Here is a 15,639-nt window from a genome sequence, read left to right on the forward strand (position 1 = left end):
GTAAATCATGGTAATTAATTACAATAAACATAATGAATTGAAATTCTAAAATGGCTAAGAATACTATGTATTTGTACACATCAACAAAACAAAAACTTAACTTCAGGGTATTTTCATTATTTGCAATTCCTATGCTGTTTCATTAAGTTGTGGGGTTTTGGTATTTTTTTAAATGTATTATGTAGAGCAACTGTCAGTGTTTACTTATGAAATGAAAGGCAGACACAGGTAGGTGAGTAAGGTCTCTTTTAATGAAACAATGAAATCCTACAACCAATGATTGAAATAATAAATGGTGGCCCATGTCTGTCTGATGCAACAGGTTGTGCTTGTTTTAAATGTCAGCTCAGAAGACACAATCTGAAGTCCTTATTCCACCATTCAGGTATAACAACGTTTCTGAATTAAAAGTCGCTAAACTATTTAGGCTACTATTTCACATCACTCTGAATTCGTTACCCACTCCTATATTACCCTTTTAGCTCATCTATCTTGTCAAAAGTTCATGGAAACTCAACCCTGTACCAGGCGAGTTTGTGTGGGCATCCCAATCCCGTTATAGATTCCCTCTGTTTTATATCCTCTGGGTTCACCACTATAGTCCACATCTGAACTCAAAAATCCCCAAATGGACCCAAGATGTTAAAAAGCACACATCTGTCTAGATATTATACATGAACATCTGACACTTCTGAATGTATATTTACGGTGTTCTCTCGAGACATGGAATATTCATTGGGGCTCTGCAAGTGTGTGGATGTGTGTGTGTGTGTGTGTGTGTGTGTGGTAATCATAACCCGCATCAAATCATTGTCATCATATATGCACATTTTTATCAAATCAAACAATATCAAATGAATGGGTTAAAAGCCAAGCAACAACATGAAGCTTGATATTCTGGTTTTAATATACAGTACATAGACGAAAATAAAGACGAAAATAAGTTATGAGAAGAATAATATATCTGTGCTTGACATGTGAATGAATGTAAATACAGCAAACAGTCTAAAGTAATTTTCATCAGTGTCTCTGTTTCCCTGTGTGGCAGTGTCCAGTTCTTTTGAGCATACAGGGGAAAGGCTGAATCTGCATGCGAGAGTCTTCCCTATTATACTGATCAAAAGAAGGAAAACAGAAAATAAATGAGTCTCCTTTTCTTCCCCCTCTCCTCTCTTCACCTAGAAGTCCATGGACATTGAGCGCTGCTGGGGGTCGACGATGCTGGTGTTATTGCGGCCCCCGTTGCGGGAGCTGAGGGTGCCACAGCCTCCTGGTCCAGAACTTGGCCCAGCCGCTCCGCCGCGGACGTAGATCTCACAGGGGATCTCCTCCATGACGCGGTCTTCAATGACCTTCTCGGCACAATCATGAGTCTGTTTGTAGCCGTAGCAGCTTTTCTTATAGGTGCTGTTAAAGGTCTTCATGGGCGGGGGCTTGGAGAAGTCGTTGTGGTAGGAGAGCTCCATGGAGCTGAGGGTGGTGCGGCTCTGCTTCAAGCTGCTCCCCGAGGCCTGCAAGCCACAATGGTGCTCGTGGACACAGCGAGACGTGGTGGAGGAGCGGCGTAGCTTGTGGTAGCTCTCCAGCTCCTCTGATAGGTCGGCCAGGTCAGAGGAGATCTCCTTGTCACGGAGGGAGAAGAGCTCGTAGTGGGGAGGGTCAAAGACCTCCTGGAAGCCAGCCTTGTTGAAGACTGGCCGGCGAGCTACCAACTTCTTCCTGGGCTGCTTCATCTGTACCAGGATGGAGATGATGAGTAGGACTAGAACCACGCCTGAAGACACGCCGATCACCGTGCCGTGGGTATTAGTGATCTGATGGAACAGGCCATTGGATTTCTTCTCTGTTTGTGAAGCGGGGAAAAAAATAGTAAGTCTACTATAATGGTTTGGTTGTCATAAGTCAATTTACCACGCGATAAAAGTACTAAATGATTAAAAGTATCCCATAGGAAATTAAAGTTTCACTCACCCTTACAATGGTTCTCATCCCAGGGGTAGACACAGTTCTGTACCCCATTACACACCAAGGAGTTATTGATGCACATGTTGCTATGGCAAAAGAATGTGTTGCTATTGCATGGGGCTGAAACAAGAGACAAGGTAAAGTTATTAATGATGAAAACTACTGCAATAAAATGCAGACATCTAGCAACTTAAAACCATACATCATCATTTACAGCTTGCATGACATGATTGGCAATTGAAATGGCTGCTTCTCCTAGCCACCGTGTAGAGGGGAAAACAGCGTATGGAGTGCAGTAAATCAATTTAGACGGCCATCACGAGGCACAGATGGCCAGGCGCGCTGAGACTCCAGATTAAACTAGCTCTTACAATGCGAGTCACGAGACAGCCAAGAAGGCTGGTAAATTGAACGTGGGCTGCTGCGCCCAGGAGATGGATGTGCGAGGCTGGTTCTGTGGGTCCTAACAGGATGCCCCCCGCCACACACTTACATCCCCTTTCCTCCTGCCACCCCACTCCACTCATTCTCTGATAGAGATCCAATCCAAATCCCCCTCCCCACACACACACCTCTGAAACCCCATCAGACAGTACTACAGCAAGGTAGACACTAGCCCCCACCAGGTACCACTGCACCCCTGACACATACACGATGTTTAGGGCACGTTGCCGAACACCAAACCATTCCCCTCCACTGCTGCGAGGCTAAGCGGTTCTGACAGCGGGGAAAAAGGGGTCAGAACACACCTTTCGTCTCCCGTTGAGTGCGTAGAGCTCCTGACTATGCGCTCACTTCCAAACCGATTAGACATCTCTCGCATTCAAAAAGCCTGACACTCTCTCTGGGTGTCAGCGCTGGTTCGTGTTCCCCCATCTGTGGTTCTGAGAGAACCCAGAACCACAGAGGTAATGAAAATGATGATGCACAGGACTAAGTGTGTCAGTGGTGTTCTGAGAAGGATAAGGACAAAAATGTCCAAGGTGATGAGGCGGGTAAAAGTGCCTTGACTGATTCCTAAAGCTGACGTCGGGACAACATGAATTTGAAAAGCAAGGCAATCATAGTGAAATATGTGGTCATGTTTAATATGCAGTCATGTTTAATATGCGTCAGAATGTTTTAAGAGCTCTCTTACAAAACTGTTGAAAAAAAAAAAAAAAAAAAAATCATTAAGACAGTGTAAATATTTAAAAATATCCAAAATGAATACAGCAATTAATATATATCTCTGATTATTCAGGCATTCAATGAAAATAGTGTGGTCGAGGAACAACTGAAGAGTTTATTTCCAAAACGCTATATCGACTAATTCTTTGTGGTTTTTTTTCATGATAAATTAATGGTTATTTTATTTAACTAGGCAAGTCAGTTAAGAACAAATTCTTATTTTCAATGACGGCCTAGGAACAGTGGGTTAGAACGACAGATTCAAACCCCCTTGTCAGCTCGGGGGTTTGAACTTGCAACCTTGCGGTTACTAGTCCAACGCTCTAACCACTAGGCTACCCTGCCGCCCCGTTATGGGTATGTAAAATATTACTCCTCACATACATACATACATACATACATACATACATACATACATACATACATACATACATACATACATACATACATACATACATACATACATACATACACACACACATACATACAGTGCCTTGCAAAAGTATTCGGCCCCCTTGAACTTTGCGACCTTTTGCCACATTTCAGGCTTCAAACATATAGATATAAAACTGTATTTTTTTTGTGAAGAATCAACAACAAGTGGGACACAATCATGAAGTGGAACGACATTTATTGGATATTTCAAACTTTTTTAACAAATCAAAAACTGAAAAATTGGGCGTGCAAAATTATTCAGCCCCCTTAAGTTAATACCTTTTAACGCCACCTTTTGCTGCGATTACAGCTGTAAGTCGCTTGGGGTATGTCTCTATCAGTTTTGCACATCGAGAGACTGACATTTTTTCCCATTCCTCCTTGCAAAACAGATCGAACTCAGTGAGGTTGGATGGAGAGCATTTGTGAACAGCAGTTTTCAGTTCTTTCCACAGATTCTCGATTGGATTCAGGTCTGGACTTTGACTTGGCCATTCTAACACCTGGATATGTTTATTTTTGAACCATTCCATTGTAGATTTTGCTTTATGTTTTGGATCATTGTCTTGTTGGAAGACAAATCTCCGTCCCAGTCTCAGGTCTTTTGCAGACTCCATCAGGTTTTCTTCCAGAATGGTCCTGTATTTGGCTCCATCCATCTTCCCATCAATTTTAACCATCTTCCCTGTCTCTGCTGAAGAAAAGCAGGCCCAAACCATGATGCTGCCACCACCATGTTTGACAGTGGGGATGGTGTGTTCAGGGTGATGAGCTGTGTTTCTTTTACGCCAAACATAACGTTTTGCATTGTTGCCAAAAAGTTCAATTTTGGTTTCATCTGACCAGAGCACCTTCTTCCACATGTTTGGTGTGTCTCCCAGGTGGCTTGTGGCAAACTTTAAACAACACTTTTTATGGATATCTTTAAGAAATGGCTTTCTTCTTGCCACTCTTCCATAAAGGCCAGATTTGTGCAATATATGACTGATTGTTGTCCTATGGACAGAGTCTCCCACCTCAGCTGTAGATCTCTGCAGTTCATCCAGAGTGATCATGGGCCTCTTGGCTGCATCTCTGATCAGTCTTCTCCTTGTATGAGCTGAAAGTTTAGAGGGACGGCCAGGTCTTGGTAGATTTGCAGTGGTCTGATACTCCTTCCATTTCAATATTATCGCTTGCACAGTGCTCCTTGGGATGTTTAAAGCTTGGGAAATATTTTTGTATCCAAATCCGGCTTTAAACTTCTTCACAACAGTATCTCGGACCTGCCTGGTGTGTTCCATGTTCTTCATGATGCTCCCTGCGCTTTTAACGGACCTCTGAGACTATCACAGTGCAGGTGCATTTATACAGAGACTTGATCACACACAGGTGGATTGTATTTATCATCATTAGTCATTTAGGTCAACATTGGATCATTCAGAGATCCTCGCTGAACTTCTGGAGAGAGTTTGCTGCACTGAAAGTAAAGGGGCTGAATAATTTTGCACGCCCAATATTTCAGTTTTTGATTTGTTAAAAAAGTTTTAAATATCCAATAAATGTCGTTCCACTTCATGATTGTGTCCCACTTGTTGTTGATTCTTCACAAAAAAATACAGTTTTATATCTTTATGTTTGAAGCCTGAAATGTGGCAAAAGGTCCAAAGTTCAAGGGGGCCGAATACTTTCGCAAGGCACTGTATACACACCCATACAGCATATACAAAAACACACACTGTTTAGCTGGAATGTAATGTTCGTATCCTGTATATTTAACATATAAATGAAACCCATCATAAATCTAACCTCATGCTATGGTGTTTGGTAAGAGTTAGTCTCGTTCCACAGGGCATCCTATTCCCTATATAGTGCACTACTTTTTACCAGAGCCCAAAATTCATATTACTATATTGATATACAATACCAGTCAAACGTTTGGGCACACCTACTCATTCCAGGGGTTTTCTACAATGTAGATTAATAGTGAAGACATTTCATAATTTTGATAACACATATGGAATCATGTAGCAACCAAAAAGGTGTTAAACAAATATTCTTCAAAGTAGCCACCCTTTGCCTTGATGACAGCTTAGCCTCTCCTGGTATTCTCTCAAACGGCTTCATGAGATATTCACCTTGAGTACATTTTAATTAACTGGAGTGCCTTATTTAACTTTTAACATGTGGAATTTCTTTCCTTCTTAATGCGTTTGAGCAAATCAGTTGTGTTGTGACAAGGTACGGTTGGTATACAGAAGATAGCCCTATTTGGTAAAAGACCAAGTCCATATTATGGCAAGAACGGCTCAAATAAGCAAAGAGAAACGACAGTCCATCATTACTTTAAGACATGAAGGTCAGTCAAGTTTCATCAAGTGCAGTCGCAAAAACCATCAAGCGCTATGATGAAACTGGCTCTCATGAGGACCGCCACAGGAAAGGAAGACACAGTTACATCTGCTGCAGAGGATAAGTTCACTATAGTTACCAGCCTCAGAAAATGCAGCCCAAATAAAACACTTTACAGAGCCCAAGTAACAGACACATCTGAACATCAACTGTTCAGAGGAGACTGCGTGAAATCAGGCTTTCATGGTTGAATTTCTGCAAAGAAACTACTACTAAAAAGGACACCAATAAGAAGAGACTTGCTTGGGCCAAGAAACACTAGCAATGAACATTATACCGGTGGTCTGATGAGTCCAAATTTGAGATGTTTGGTTCCAACCGCCATGTCTTTGTGCGTGAGACACAGAGTAGGTGAACGGATTATCTCCGCATGTGTGTGTGATGGTGGTGTGATGGTGATTCTATGGTGACACTGTCAGTGATTTATATAGAATTCAAGGCACACTTAATCAGTGAAACACCATCCCATCTGGTTTGCGCTTAGTGGGACTATCATTTGTTTTTCAATTGGACAATGATCCAAAACACACCTACAGGCTGTGTAAGGGCTATTTGACCAAGAAGGAGAGTGATGGAGTGCTGCATCAGATGACCTGGCCTCCACAATCACCCAACCTCAACCCAATTGAGATGGTTTGGGATGAGTTGGACCGCAGAGTGAAGGAAAAGCAGCCAACAAGTGCTCAGCATATGTGGGAACTCCTTCAATGCTGTTGGAAAAGCATTTCAGGTGAAGCTGGTTGAGAGAATGCCAATAGTGTGCAAAGCTGTCATCAAGGCAACAGGTGGATACTAATATATTTTGATTTGTTTAACACTTTTTTGCTTACTACATGATTCCATATGTGTTATTTCATAAATTTTGGTGTCTTCACTATTATTCTACAAATTAGGAAATAGTCAAAATAAAGAAAAACCCTTGAATGAGTAGGTGTGTCCAAACTTTTGACTGGTACTGTGTGTATATACAGTATTTCTCATTTTTTAAATGTTTATATCAATGTCACAAATGTATCATTTGTACAGTTCTTTAATAAACATGTCATTATTTGTCACATTTGATTGTATAAAATATTGCAGGACTACTTCTCTAAGAGTGAGGTGGATATCTTGTTTTGCAATAAAACATTGCTATTTGTCTCTGAAATGAAACCATCTAGTGATATGTTTCAAGCAAATACTAGTCTGTTTTTTAAAAACCCAATGCCGTGATTAGATCTGGGAAAAAGAAACACACCCATTTCTATCAGAAGTTATGTAGCCCTTCACACTCATACCCATATACGGGTTGAGAATGGCAGATTTTGGCACTGATAATCACCTAAATCTGAACGCAGTGGCTGTGCAGTAACATGCTATAAATAACTTCAGAGGTCAGGCTCTGCGCTTCACAGCGCTGTATGGGTTTTGACTGACAGCCGTTCTGAATTTGAGCACGGCACATAACAAGTTTACCCAATCCTTCCCGCTAAATGGGCAATATTTGCAAATGTTTGTTGTCTGAGTGAGGGAAATGCAATTTATTAAGAGAACTTAATGTATTTTGAAAGATGAGATGTTGAGGTTTAGAATAAATACAACTTTGATGTCATTCAAGCATGTCAAACACCTGTGAATCCAAAATGTGCACTTTACATTTCCATATCACAAAACTCATGTCATATACATGAGTCCACTACGTTTGATGTCAAACTACAAGACAGTAGGGTGTCACACCCTCGGTTGTTCTAAACAGAATGAGCCCGTTTGTCTATGGTGAATAAAATTTGCCGCAGAACATGCACCCGACTCCTTTCCACGCGCACCAAAATTACTATTGGTTTCTCTGAATTTCCTTGTGAATGAATGCCTAAGAAACATTTCAATATATAATTGTCTATATAGGTCAAGAGTGTAAAGGGTTAAACGTAAAAAGCTAAATTTATTAACATTTCTGACAATGGATATAATGTTTTGGAAAAAACGTTTGCAACCATTTCCTCCATGGAAATGCATTTTACATACAACATCTGCCATGCAAAAGGCAGAGCTTAATGCAGAGCTTCTGATCATAATAACAATTCATTTTATTTGTCATTACTATTTTCAAATTATTCAGCTTTTCCATTCATCAATGGCAGATAAATCCCATTTGTCCATTGTGAACGATGAACCATATTTATGGCCAATGTCTTCCACTGTTACCTGCATATCAATAACATTTTCTTTGAGGCACTCAGCAAAGGCCGGGGAAAAGAATTGGCTTTGCAATATCACTGCTTAGTATGCCACTTTAATTACATTTTCTATTTCTAAAATGGAGAGTTGAATGTCAGTTAGTTATTTACTATTCAGAGGATGCAGATGTCGTCAATAAATCAAGAAGAATAATGGGCAGTTGGCCCCATTTATCTCTTCCAACCTTTCAGAAATCAGCTGTGTGTCTGGAGAAAATACTGACCACTAAATCATGGGAATTAAAAAAAATAAAATAACGAGAAAAGAGGACCTGCCAATTGATAACTTACCCAGACTGATCGTAAATATTCCTCTCCATACTAACTCTTGGTTCAGATGGCCCACAATAACTGTAAGTAAGATTATAAAAAAAAAATTATAAAAAAATAAGGAGAACACTCACGGTCGACAAATGAGGTGAAGAGCATCTGGAAGCGGCTGAGTCGGCTCTTCTCGTCGGCCCACATCCTCACCACTCCCACCCCGTTGGTTAGCATGACGTCGTTAGCCACGGTGCTGCAGAACTTGGCCTTCAGGTTTTCGATGGCACTGCTGCCGTCGTACACGGCCACAAAGTTCTTGTTGCACTCGTTGGAGTGCTCCATCTGGTATTCCAGGAACCGAATGTAAATCTACAGCCAGAAATCACCACGTTACAACACAGAACCATGGCGACCCAGCTGACACTCAGAAAGAAATGAAACCCAAAATGAAGGGAAAATTGAAGCATTTATAAAGGGATATTGGAACTGAAGGATAATACATTCATACTTAGGCTAAGCCTATCCTGGTAGCACACAACAACTGGGAATCATTGACCTCAGATGAAGAGTTACAGAACTAAAATCTTTTGAGCACAAGATTGATGCTTTGCACCCACAGGAAAGGCTCTAATCTTAACATTTTGCCAATACCAAACTGTCGCTGTATCGTTCTAGAGAGTACATTGTGAATTCAGCCAGGAACAATCCAGCCTCTTTAGCACATTTTAACTCGTAAGACTGCAGACATCGAGTGACTGCTTTTAGCTTAATTCCCAATACTGCTGATTCTGTTTTTCTGCAACATTGGCCTAATACCTGCTGCCCTGGTTAGGCTACTGCTAATTTGAGATGCCCTTCATTGTTTCCACAGCAGAGAGAGGGGGTCAGGGGACTGGCGTGTCTTTACTCCCAGTCTCCTGTGTTCTAATCAATGGGTGTGTTTTCAGTGGCTGGATCTCTGCAGTGAGTGACGTGATGACCCATTTAGCCACTGGAGAGAAGGAGCGGGGGAACAAGATGTTCACCTTGGACTGAGGAGGAGCGCGGATTGTCCAGATACAGTCCAGAGAATCACCAGTCTTAATCTTATCCTCCTCTTCTACCTGACTGGAGCGGATAACACCATCATAGCCAGCAATCTCAAACTGACAATCTGAGGGGAGAGAAAGGTGGAGGACAGGGGGAAAACACACACACACACATATATATATATATATAAGAGAAGAATTGCAGAAGAAGGAAAGGTGAGCATAAGGGAAGAGACAGAAAAACAGGAACAAATTGACAAGAGAGATGTTATAGAGGGAGAGAGAAAGAGAGAATGTGAGAGAGAGGAAAAAGAGAGGTGCCTGTGTGTGAAAGAGCATGTGTCAGTGAAAGATAGCACCCAGTAAGCTTTAGAGCACAGAGCTCTTCAAATCGGATCGGACAAACCGGTGAAATATTGAAGAGCTTACCTGGAATCGGGTTTAACAGTCCACCCACGTGCAGATGAAAATCTGGGTCTGAAATTATAAATAGGAAAGCACATGAGTCTTGATACACTGAGCTGGAATTCATGAGTAAAGAAAAGTGAGAAGATCTCATTAAAAAGGAAGCCAGATAAACTGGGGAAGGCCATTGGGGGCAAATATCTGTGGCCCGATGTGAGACGCTGACTTCAGTGTCCTAGTGTATAAAATTGGATGGGAACAAACAAGATAAATGAGGCCTTTGACCGTGAATCTGTAGCTGTGCTGCTGTCCTCATTATCCACACCTATGACTGTGTATGTAATGAGGATATGCCCAGTAGGCTAGCTCTAACTGAGAACGTGTACCTGCTATAAAGGTGTATTTGATACGGAACCCAACACCCTCCAGCTCCTCGTCGCTGCTGAACTTGATCCACATGAAGCGGCCCGTGGAGGTGACCAGGCCTGGGTTCTTCGACCCACAGAAGCGGTCGATGATCGGTGAGAAGCCGAACGGACCATCCCGCACCTCGATGTGATCAAAGCGGCACTCAAAGGAGGGCTCCATGTAGTAGTTCTTATCAAAGGCCAACTGGATTCTTTGACGAGGGAGAGCTGGAGAAGGTGAGAGAAGAGGGGTGTGTTGGGTTTTTGCCAAAAGGCTTTGCTCCATGGACTGTGTTTACCCGTACAGCAGGGTCTCAGTCTGCACAGAAACTAGTTTATTTTTATTTTTATAAAAATGTAAAAAATGGTAACAGCTAAACTCCTGTTTTCTACTCATATTCACAGCCAGTTTATAGATGCCTGCATAAACACAGAAAGGTATCTATACTCAGTGCTCGATTCAATCCTTATTGCCGAATTCAGTGCTATAATTTTTTAAAAAAAGTTTTAATTGAGCCAGCATATGCAGCTTTAACCATGGCTATGATGGTGTGTGGGATTTACATTTCAATTGCGCTGAACTTCGGTGACACGGATTGAATTGAGCCCTTACACTAATGCACATGTGCTGATGCATACACACATGACTTGGCATGACATGTCAGCATGTTTCCAACAAAAACACAAAACCTCAACCATTCATTTGAGTTTAGAAGTTCTTGTCATGTAAATCACACCCTAAATGACTGGCTCAAGTAACCTCCCAGAATCAACATGGCTACCAGTTGCACACACCCTTTTAAAATTTTTTTTAATCCAGCTAATTCCTGTCTTTATAGATTAATTACATATGAATCAGACTGCCTGCTATGATAAAATGGCAAACGGTAGAAACGTTTATAAGAGCGGGCAATGCCTTTGAACTGAAACAATTGATACCACCATTTAAAATGATGTCACAGCTCAGACACACACCTAAAGACAAATTGTGTCACTAGCTCACCGACACTAAAAAATGTCAGCTCACACACCAAAACAAATTAGCTGTACTTTGAAGGAATGTGGGAAACAATAATGTCATTATTTTAAGAACAGGAATGAAAGGGGAAGCCTACCATACAGATTCAGCCAAACTGGCACTACTGTTATCACAACACTAAATCACATGTATATTTCCCCTGGTAAGGATTAGAAACAAGAGCTCTCAGTTCAAAGTAGCCACATACCAAATATAGTGTTGCATAGCTTAGCCTGATAACTCAATACAACAACACACTGAAACAATCAAATCAATACACAATCACGAACCAAGAGTCACATCATCTGAGAGACAAAAAGTCTCTGGAATGCATTCAACAAAGCCATAAATTGTGAAATATAAACCAGGTTTACTGACACTTCTGTGATCAGTATTGAGTGTCTCATCCTCCTAAGACCTTTGGAGATGAGCGATGCAATTCATTACTGGGTTTGAGTCACGCTGATCTGGAAAATTGGCCTGGTTTAGCCCTGCTCATTGTGTATGCACATTGACAATTTGGATTGTCAATGCCGTTTTGTCAAGGTAGGTTCTATGACTATGCTTGTTGATGTTTCCACAGGGGGAGCCCTTGAGCTTCACCAAGTCTTCAATTTTTCTCAGACTGATGAAATCACACTATCAGTCCCTGCAGCCTACTTTGTCTTGGTTGAGTTTTATCACAAATATATAGGTTTTGGATGTAGGTGTATCTAGTGACTGAAATGCTGACAAAATAGCAACAAACCAATAAGCACCTATTATCCACATTCTAAGGCACTGCTGAGGCCATGTGTGTGTGTCTGTGTGTGTGTGAGAAAGAGAGAAGGCAGAAACAGAAATGTACCTTCCAAGATGTAAACACACTCCTTGTTAGGGGGATATGTGTTGGGGTAGTTGGGGGACGTGAAGACTCCCCCGTTGATGTTGCGGACCCAGATGCCACATTCGTTAAGATTCTGAGGTGGACTGCCTTCATTCTGAGAAATGGACTCTGAGAAAAAGACAGTGAAAAGAATCAAGCCCATGTTTGAATTGGGATATGTATGGGATTAGATCAATTTCTTGTGACTCTGCCACTGAAAATGCAATGCGCTACAACGTGACCGATTGTTCCACCATAACAGGAGACGCACCTTTAGTTCTCTGTGCCAGGGCAAATCCCTCTTCTATCAGAATAAGGAGTACCCAGGCTGCAATAGAAAAACGTTCAAATGTCAAATGGTTTGCACCGTTATGTTTTCATAAAATAACCGACTAATACGAGTGGAACAGGTAAAAACAATAGGCAATCTAACACAGTGTGGCACACATCCCTTATTAAAAAAGCAATTATGTGAAGCTTGAAATCGGCTAGTTAAAGATAGGAAATCGTCATAGGCAGTTTAAATGAGAAACATGTCTTCTTTTCTTACGGGTGAGATAATAATAAACATTTTTTGTTGTTGTTACTAAATGGTGTATGTGTGATTTGAACAACAGACGCAAGGGCTAGACCGGGCATCATTAAGAACTATAGCCCTGCTTATATCCATAATAACCTAACATAACAGTGCACACACACACACACGAGTGAAAGAACCAATGATCTACGACATTGACAGTAACATATACTAAAGATGCATCTTGCAATTCATGAACACCAAGTGTGTAGGACATGAAACAATACTTGACAGAATATTGATCCTTGGGTCTTGTAGATGTATCCCTACCATTGTACTTCATAGGTTGTGCCATTGAGAGCTTATCTAAAAAGCATCTTATCGGAGCCAAGACGTATCGCAACCTAAAGCCCGAAGCCGAATTCAGATCGACGCCTAAAGAGCCATCTCCTCCATTCACAGATAAATCAAGAAGACTGTGTATGTGTTATCATATTGTCCTCTGATGGTGTATCAGGGACCACTCATTGATAGGCCCACATCATCAGGCCTGTCAGAGCATCACCAACCCTCCAGCCTCCTGAAAGAAGACAGCACCAGAACAAATAGGATAAGGCTCACAGGCGTGATGCCATAATGAGAGACAGGCATCAGGGAGGGAGCAGCAACAGCACAGCATTGTGTGTAGTATCAGTGCTAAAACTGCTCGCCGTACTCCTGTGCACATTTCAGCCCACAACACTACTGTCTTCTCCAGATAAGCCGATGTAGGTTTACCCCCAATGGATTTTAATAGACTGCACTGCTTATATCACATTAAAAACGTGAGCGGGGAGCCTGACAGATGCATAATGAAACATGGAATGACTATAGCCACCCAGGCTTGCAAAAAGAAATCAGACCGCATGTTCTCTACTATAGAGAATTTAAAACACACCCAGTCGCACATACACAGCCTCCCTCTTCTCGGCCTTGATACGCTGAAGGCCAAACTGCACACACACTTTTCCATGCATGGCCTGACTATAAGGCTATTCACAGAGATTTGCCCTTTCTGGATACTACTCCACTATGGGGGACCACTGAGAGTGTAACTACCTCCTAAAAGCAGTCTATGGCAGGAATTCATTGTAGAACACAGTTGGTTCAAACAGTTTTGAATGGACATGAAAGTCTGATTTAAAAAGGTTGAATGCCTTTACAAAATAGCCTACACTACCGGAAGAACATGAGTGGGAGAGCGTTTCAAAGAACAAATGGATGGCCTACCACATTGCTTGGTTAAAATTAACCCAATAAGCATAAATATGTCCCCGTTGGATGTTGGCTGATGTAATATAATTGCAGAATCAGAATGCAAAATAAAACATAGGGTTATTAGATCGCTACAGTAACTGGTTGATAATACGTAGCCGACCAGACTTCGTGCCCTTCATGACCGAAGTAGCCCAGTCCTACTGAAGTGAACTCAACATGAGGTTCTCGCCCTCGGTTATAAGATTCGGTGTAGTTTACAAGCTAGGTGTGTTAAACAATACTTGACAGTCCCTTTATTATTATTAATAAGCCTACAGTACAGTACAAAACACAATTATTTCACAGCATAATATGGTGGCTTAAAATGAGCTGCAAACCGCAGCTGTGGCCTTGTCCCAGATGTTGCGCGAATCAGCAGGAGCTGTCTCAAGCTCTCTAGCTCGGTCACCTTTTACCATAGATGCAAAAGTGTTACACAAAGTGGATTGAGACGCAACCAATGCAAAAAAAAGATACCAAGTTTAAATTGACGGATTTTTCTTTACCATTTGGATTTTCATTATGCTAATTAAATTTCCGCGGTGACGCGGACATCGACCTTAGGTGTTAATAGAAAAGTAACCTAAATTGGAACGCATTCTTCCGGATTGTGTAGCCTTGTGCCAATATCCTACCCTATAAAATGTGATATTTGCACGTTTCAAAGACGACCCCTTGCAGTAAAAAATAAAAGTAATATTAAAGCTAATAGAACATATAACTGAATAGAAGTAAACATGCAGATGGCGATGCCTTTCAGGGATTTAGGATTCTTGCAAACATGAAGAACACAATACAACTTGGCGCAAGAGAAAATACAACGGCATACATTTGGTAAGGATGAGTTTCGCTTATATTGCAGAAGAATAAGGGATGAATTACACCACAGCCGATACGAGTGATTAACCTTCTGTATAATAATCAGTGGTTCTTAATACGATCTAAAAATCACTCGGATGTTCTGTTAAACTCACCTATGTGCATTTCCTCTCCCTGTGTGGTGGTGCCAAATATGTTCTCCTTCTTAAGCTTGGGGAGTTACACGCTTTATTTTCCCATTTTATGGATCCAAGGCAATGAGTCGCTGTCTATACAATCCAACTTTTCATTGATCTCCTTAATTCCATAGTCAGAAAGAAAACCATCCACTCCGAACTTCCTCTGAGGAAAACAAGCGCTTGTTCTTCAACCACTCCCGGTAAGTATTAGATACAACGTTAATTCCATCTAGACAGGTATCTTGTAGTTCCAAATGCAACATATGCTATTATTAAAGTAGGTTGTATTGTCCAGTGAGGTTGAGCAGAAGTATCCGAGAGACGCGCACAGAGTGGTCTGTGGCTGAACTGAAGTAATGGCACCAAACAAGGCTCATTTAAGCTCTGGGCGATGTATGCGTGAATGAGCTGCTTGTACGCATGCACCCCATCGCCGAGCGTAAAATCGGCTGCGTTTCTCCCTGCGTACAAGTATCTTCTCTGCTCGTGTTGTATTGAAGGATTATATTGGTAAAATTGAGCAGAGCCATTTATGATATAATACAAAACGAACCGAGCAAGTTACAAAAAAAACCGGAAATGTTGACAGCATTTAATCAGGACACTCTTTACTCAGTAAGTTGTTCCCAAGAGACATCAGACAGTAAAACATCAACTGCTATTT

The 15,639-nt window shown here is 41.4% G+C and overlaps 1 protein-coding gene across 2 annotated transcripts; it reads right to left on the bottom strand.

The window, feature by feature from the left end:
• Positions 1 to 229: 229 nt before the first annotated feature.
• LOC110526272 (neuropilin and tolloid-like protein 2) lies at positions 230 to 15,400 on the bottom strand. Of its 2 annotated transcripts, XM_021607085.2 has the most exons (9): positions 14,952 to 15,398; positions 12,436 to 12,492; positions 12,147 to 12,293; positions 10,261 to 10,509; positions 9,899 to 9,946; positions 9,467 to 9,594; positions 8,582 to 8,810; positions 1,972 to 2,085; positions 230 to 1,843 (listed from the first exon to the last, which is right to left on the bottom strand). In XM_021607085.2, the coding sequence occupies exons 1-9, from the start codon at positions 14,959 to 14,961 to the stop codon at positions 1,179 to 1,181; spliced, it is 1,647 nt and encodes a 548-aa protein (XP_021462760.1). In that variant the 5' UTR covers positions 14,962 to 15,398; the 3' UTR covers positions 230 to 1,178. The 2 variants fall into 2 exon arrangements, with proteins under 2 accessions (XP_021462760.1, XP_021462762.1); XM_021607087.2 differs by lacking the exons at positions 12,147 to 12,293; positions 12,436 to 12,492 and having other exon boundaries at positions 14,952 to 15,400.
• Between the last annotated feature and the right edge of the window lie 239 nt (positions 15,401 to 15,639).

Source organism: Oncorhynchus mykiss, chromosome 6 (genome assembly GCF_013265735.2).
Source record: "Oncorhynchus mykiss isolate Arlee chromosome 6, USDA_OmykA_1.1, whole genome shotgun sequence".
Classification (NCBI taxonomy): domain Eukaryota; kingdom Metazoa; phylum Chordata; class Actinopteri; order Salmoniformes; family Salmonidae; genus Oncorhynchus; species Oncorhynchus mykiss.

What these genes read in the sequence shown, in the direction of transcription:
- LOC110526272 (XM_021607085.2), bottom strand. An exon ending in GTGTGTTTACATCTTGGAAG is followed by an intron (nt 10,510 to 12,146) that starts GTACATTTCTGT and finishes CACCTTCTCCAG; the next exon opens with CTCTCCCTCGTCAAAGAATC. An exon ending in CTTCACCTCATTTGTCGACC is followed by an intron (nt 2,086 to 8,581) that starts GTGAGTGTTCTC and finishes CTCTTGTTTCAG; the next exon opens with CCCCATGCAATAGCAACACA.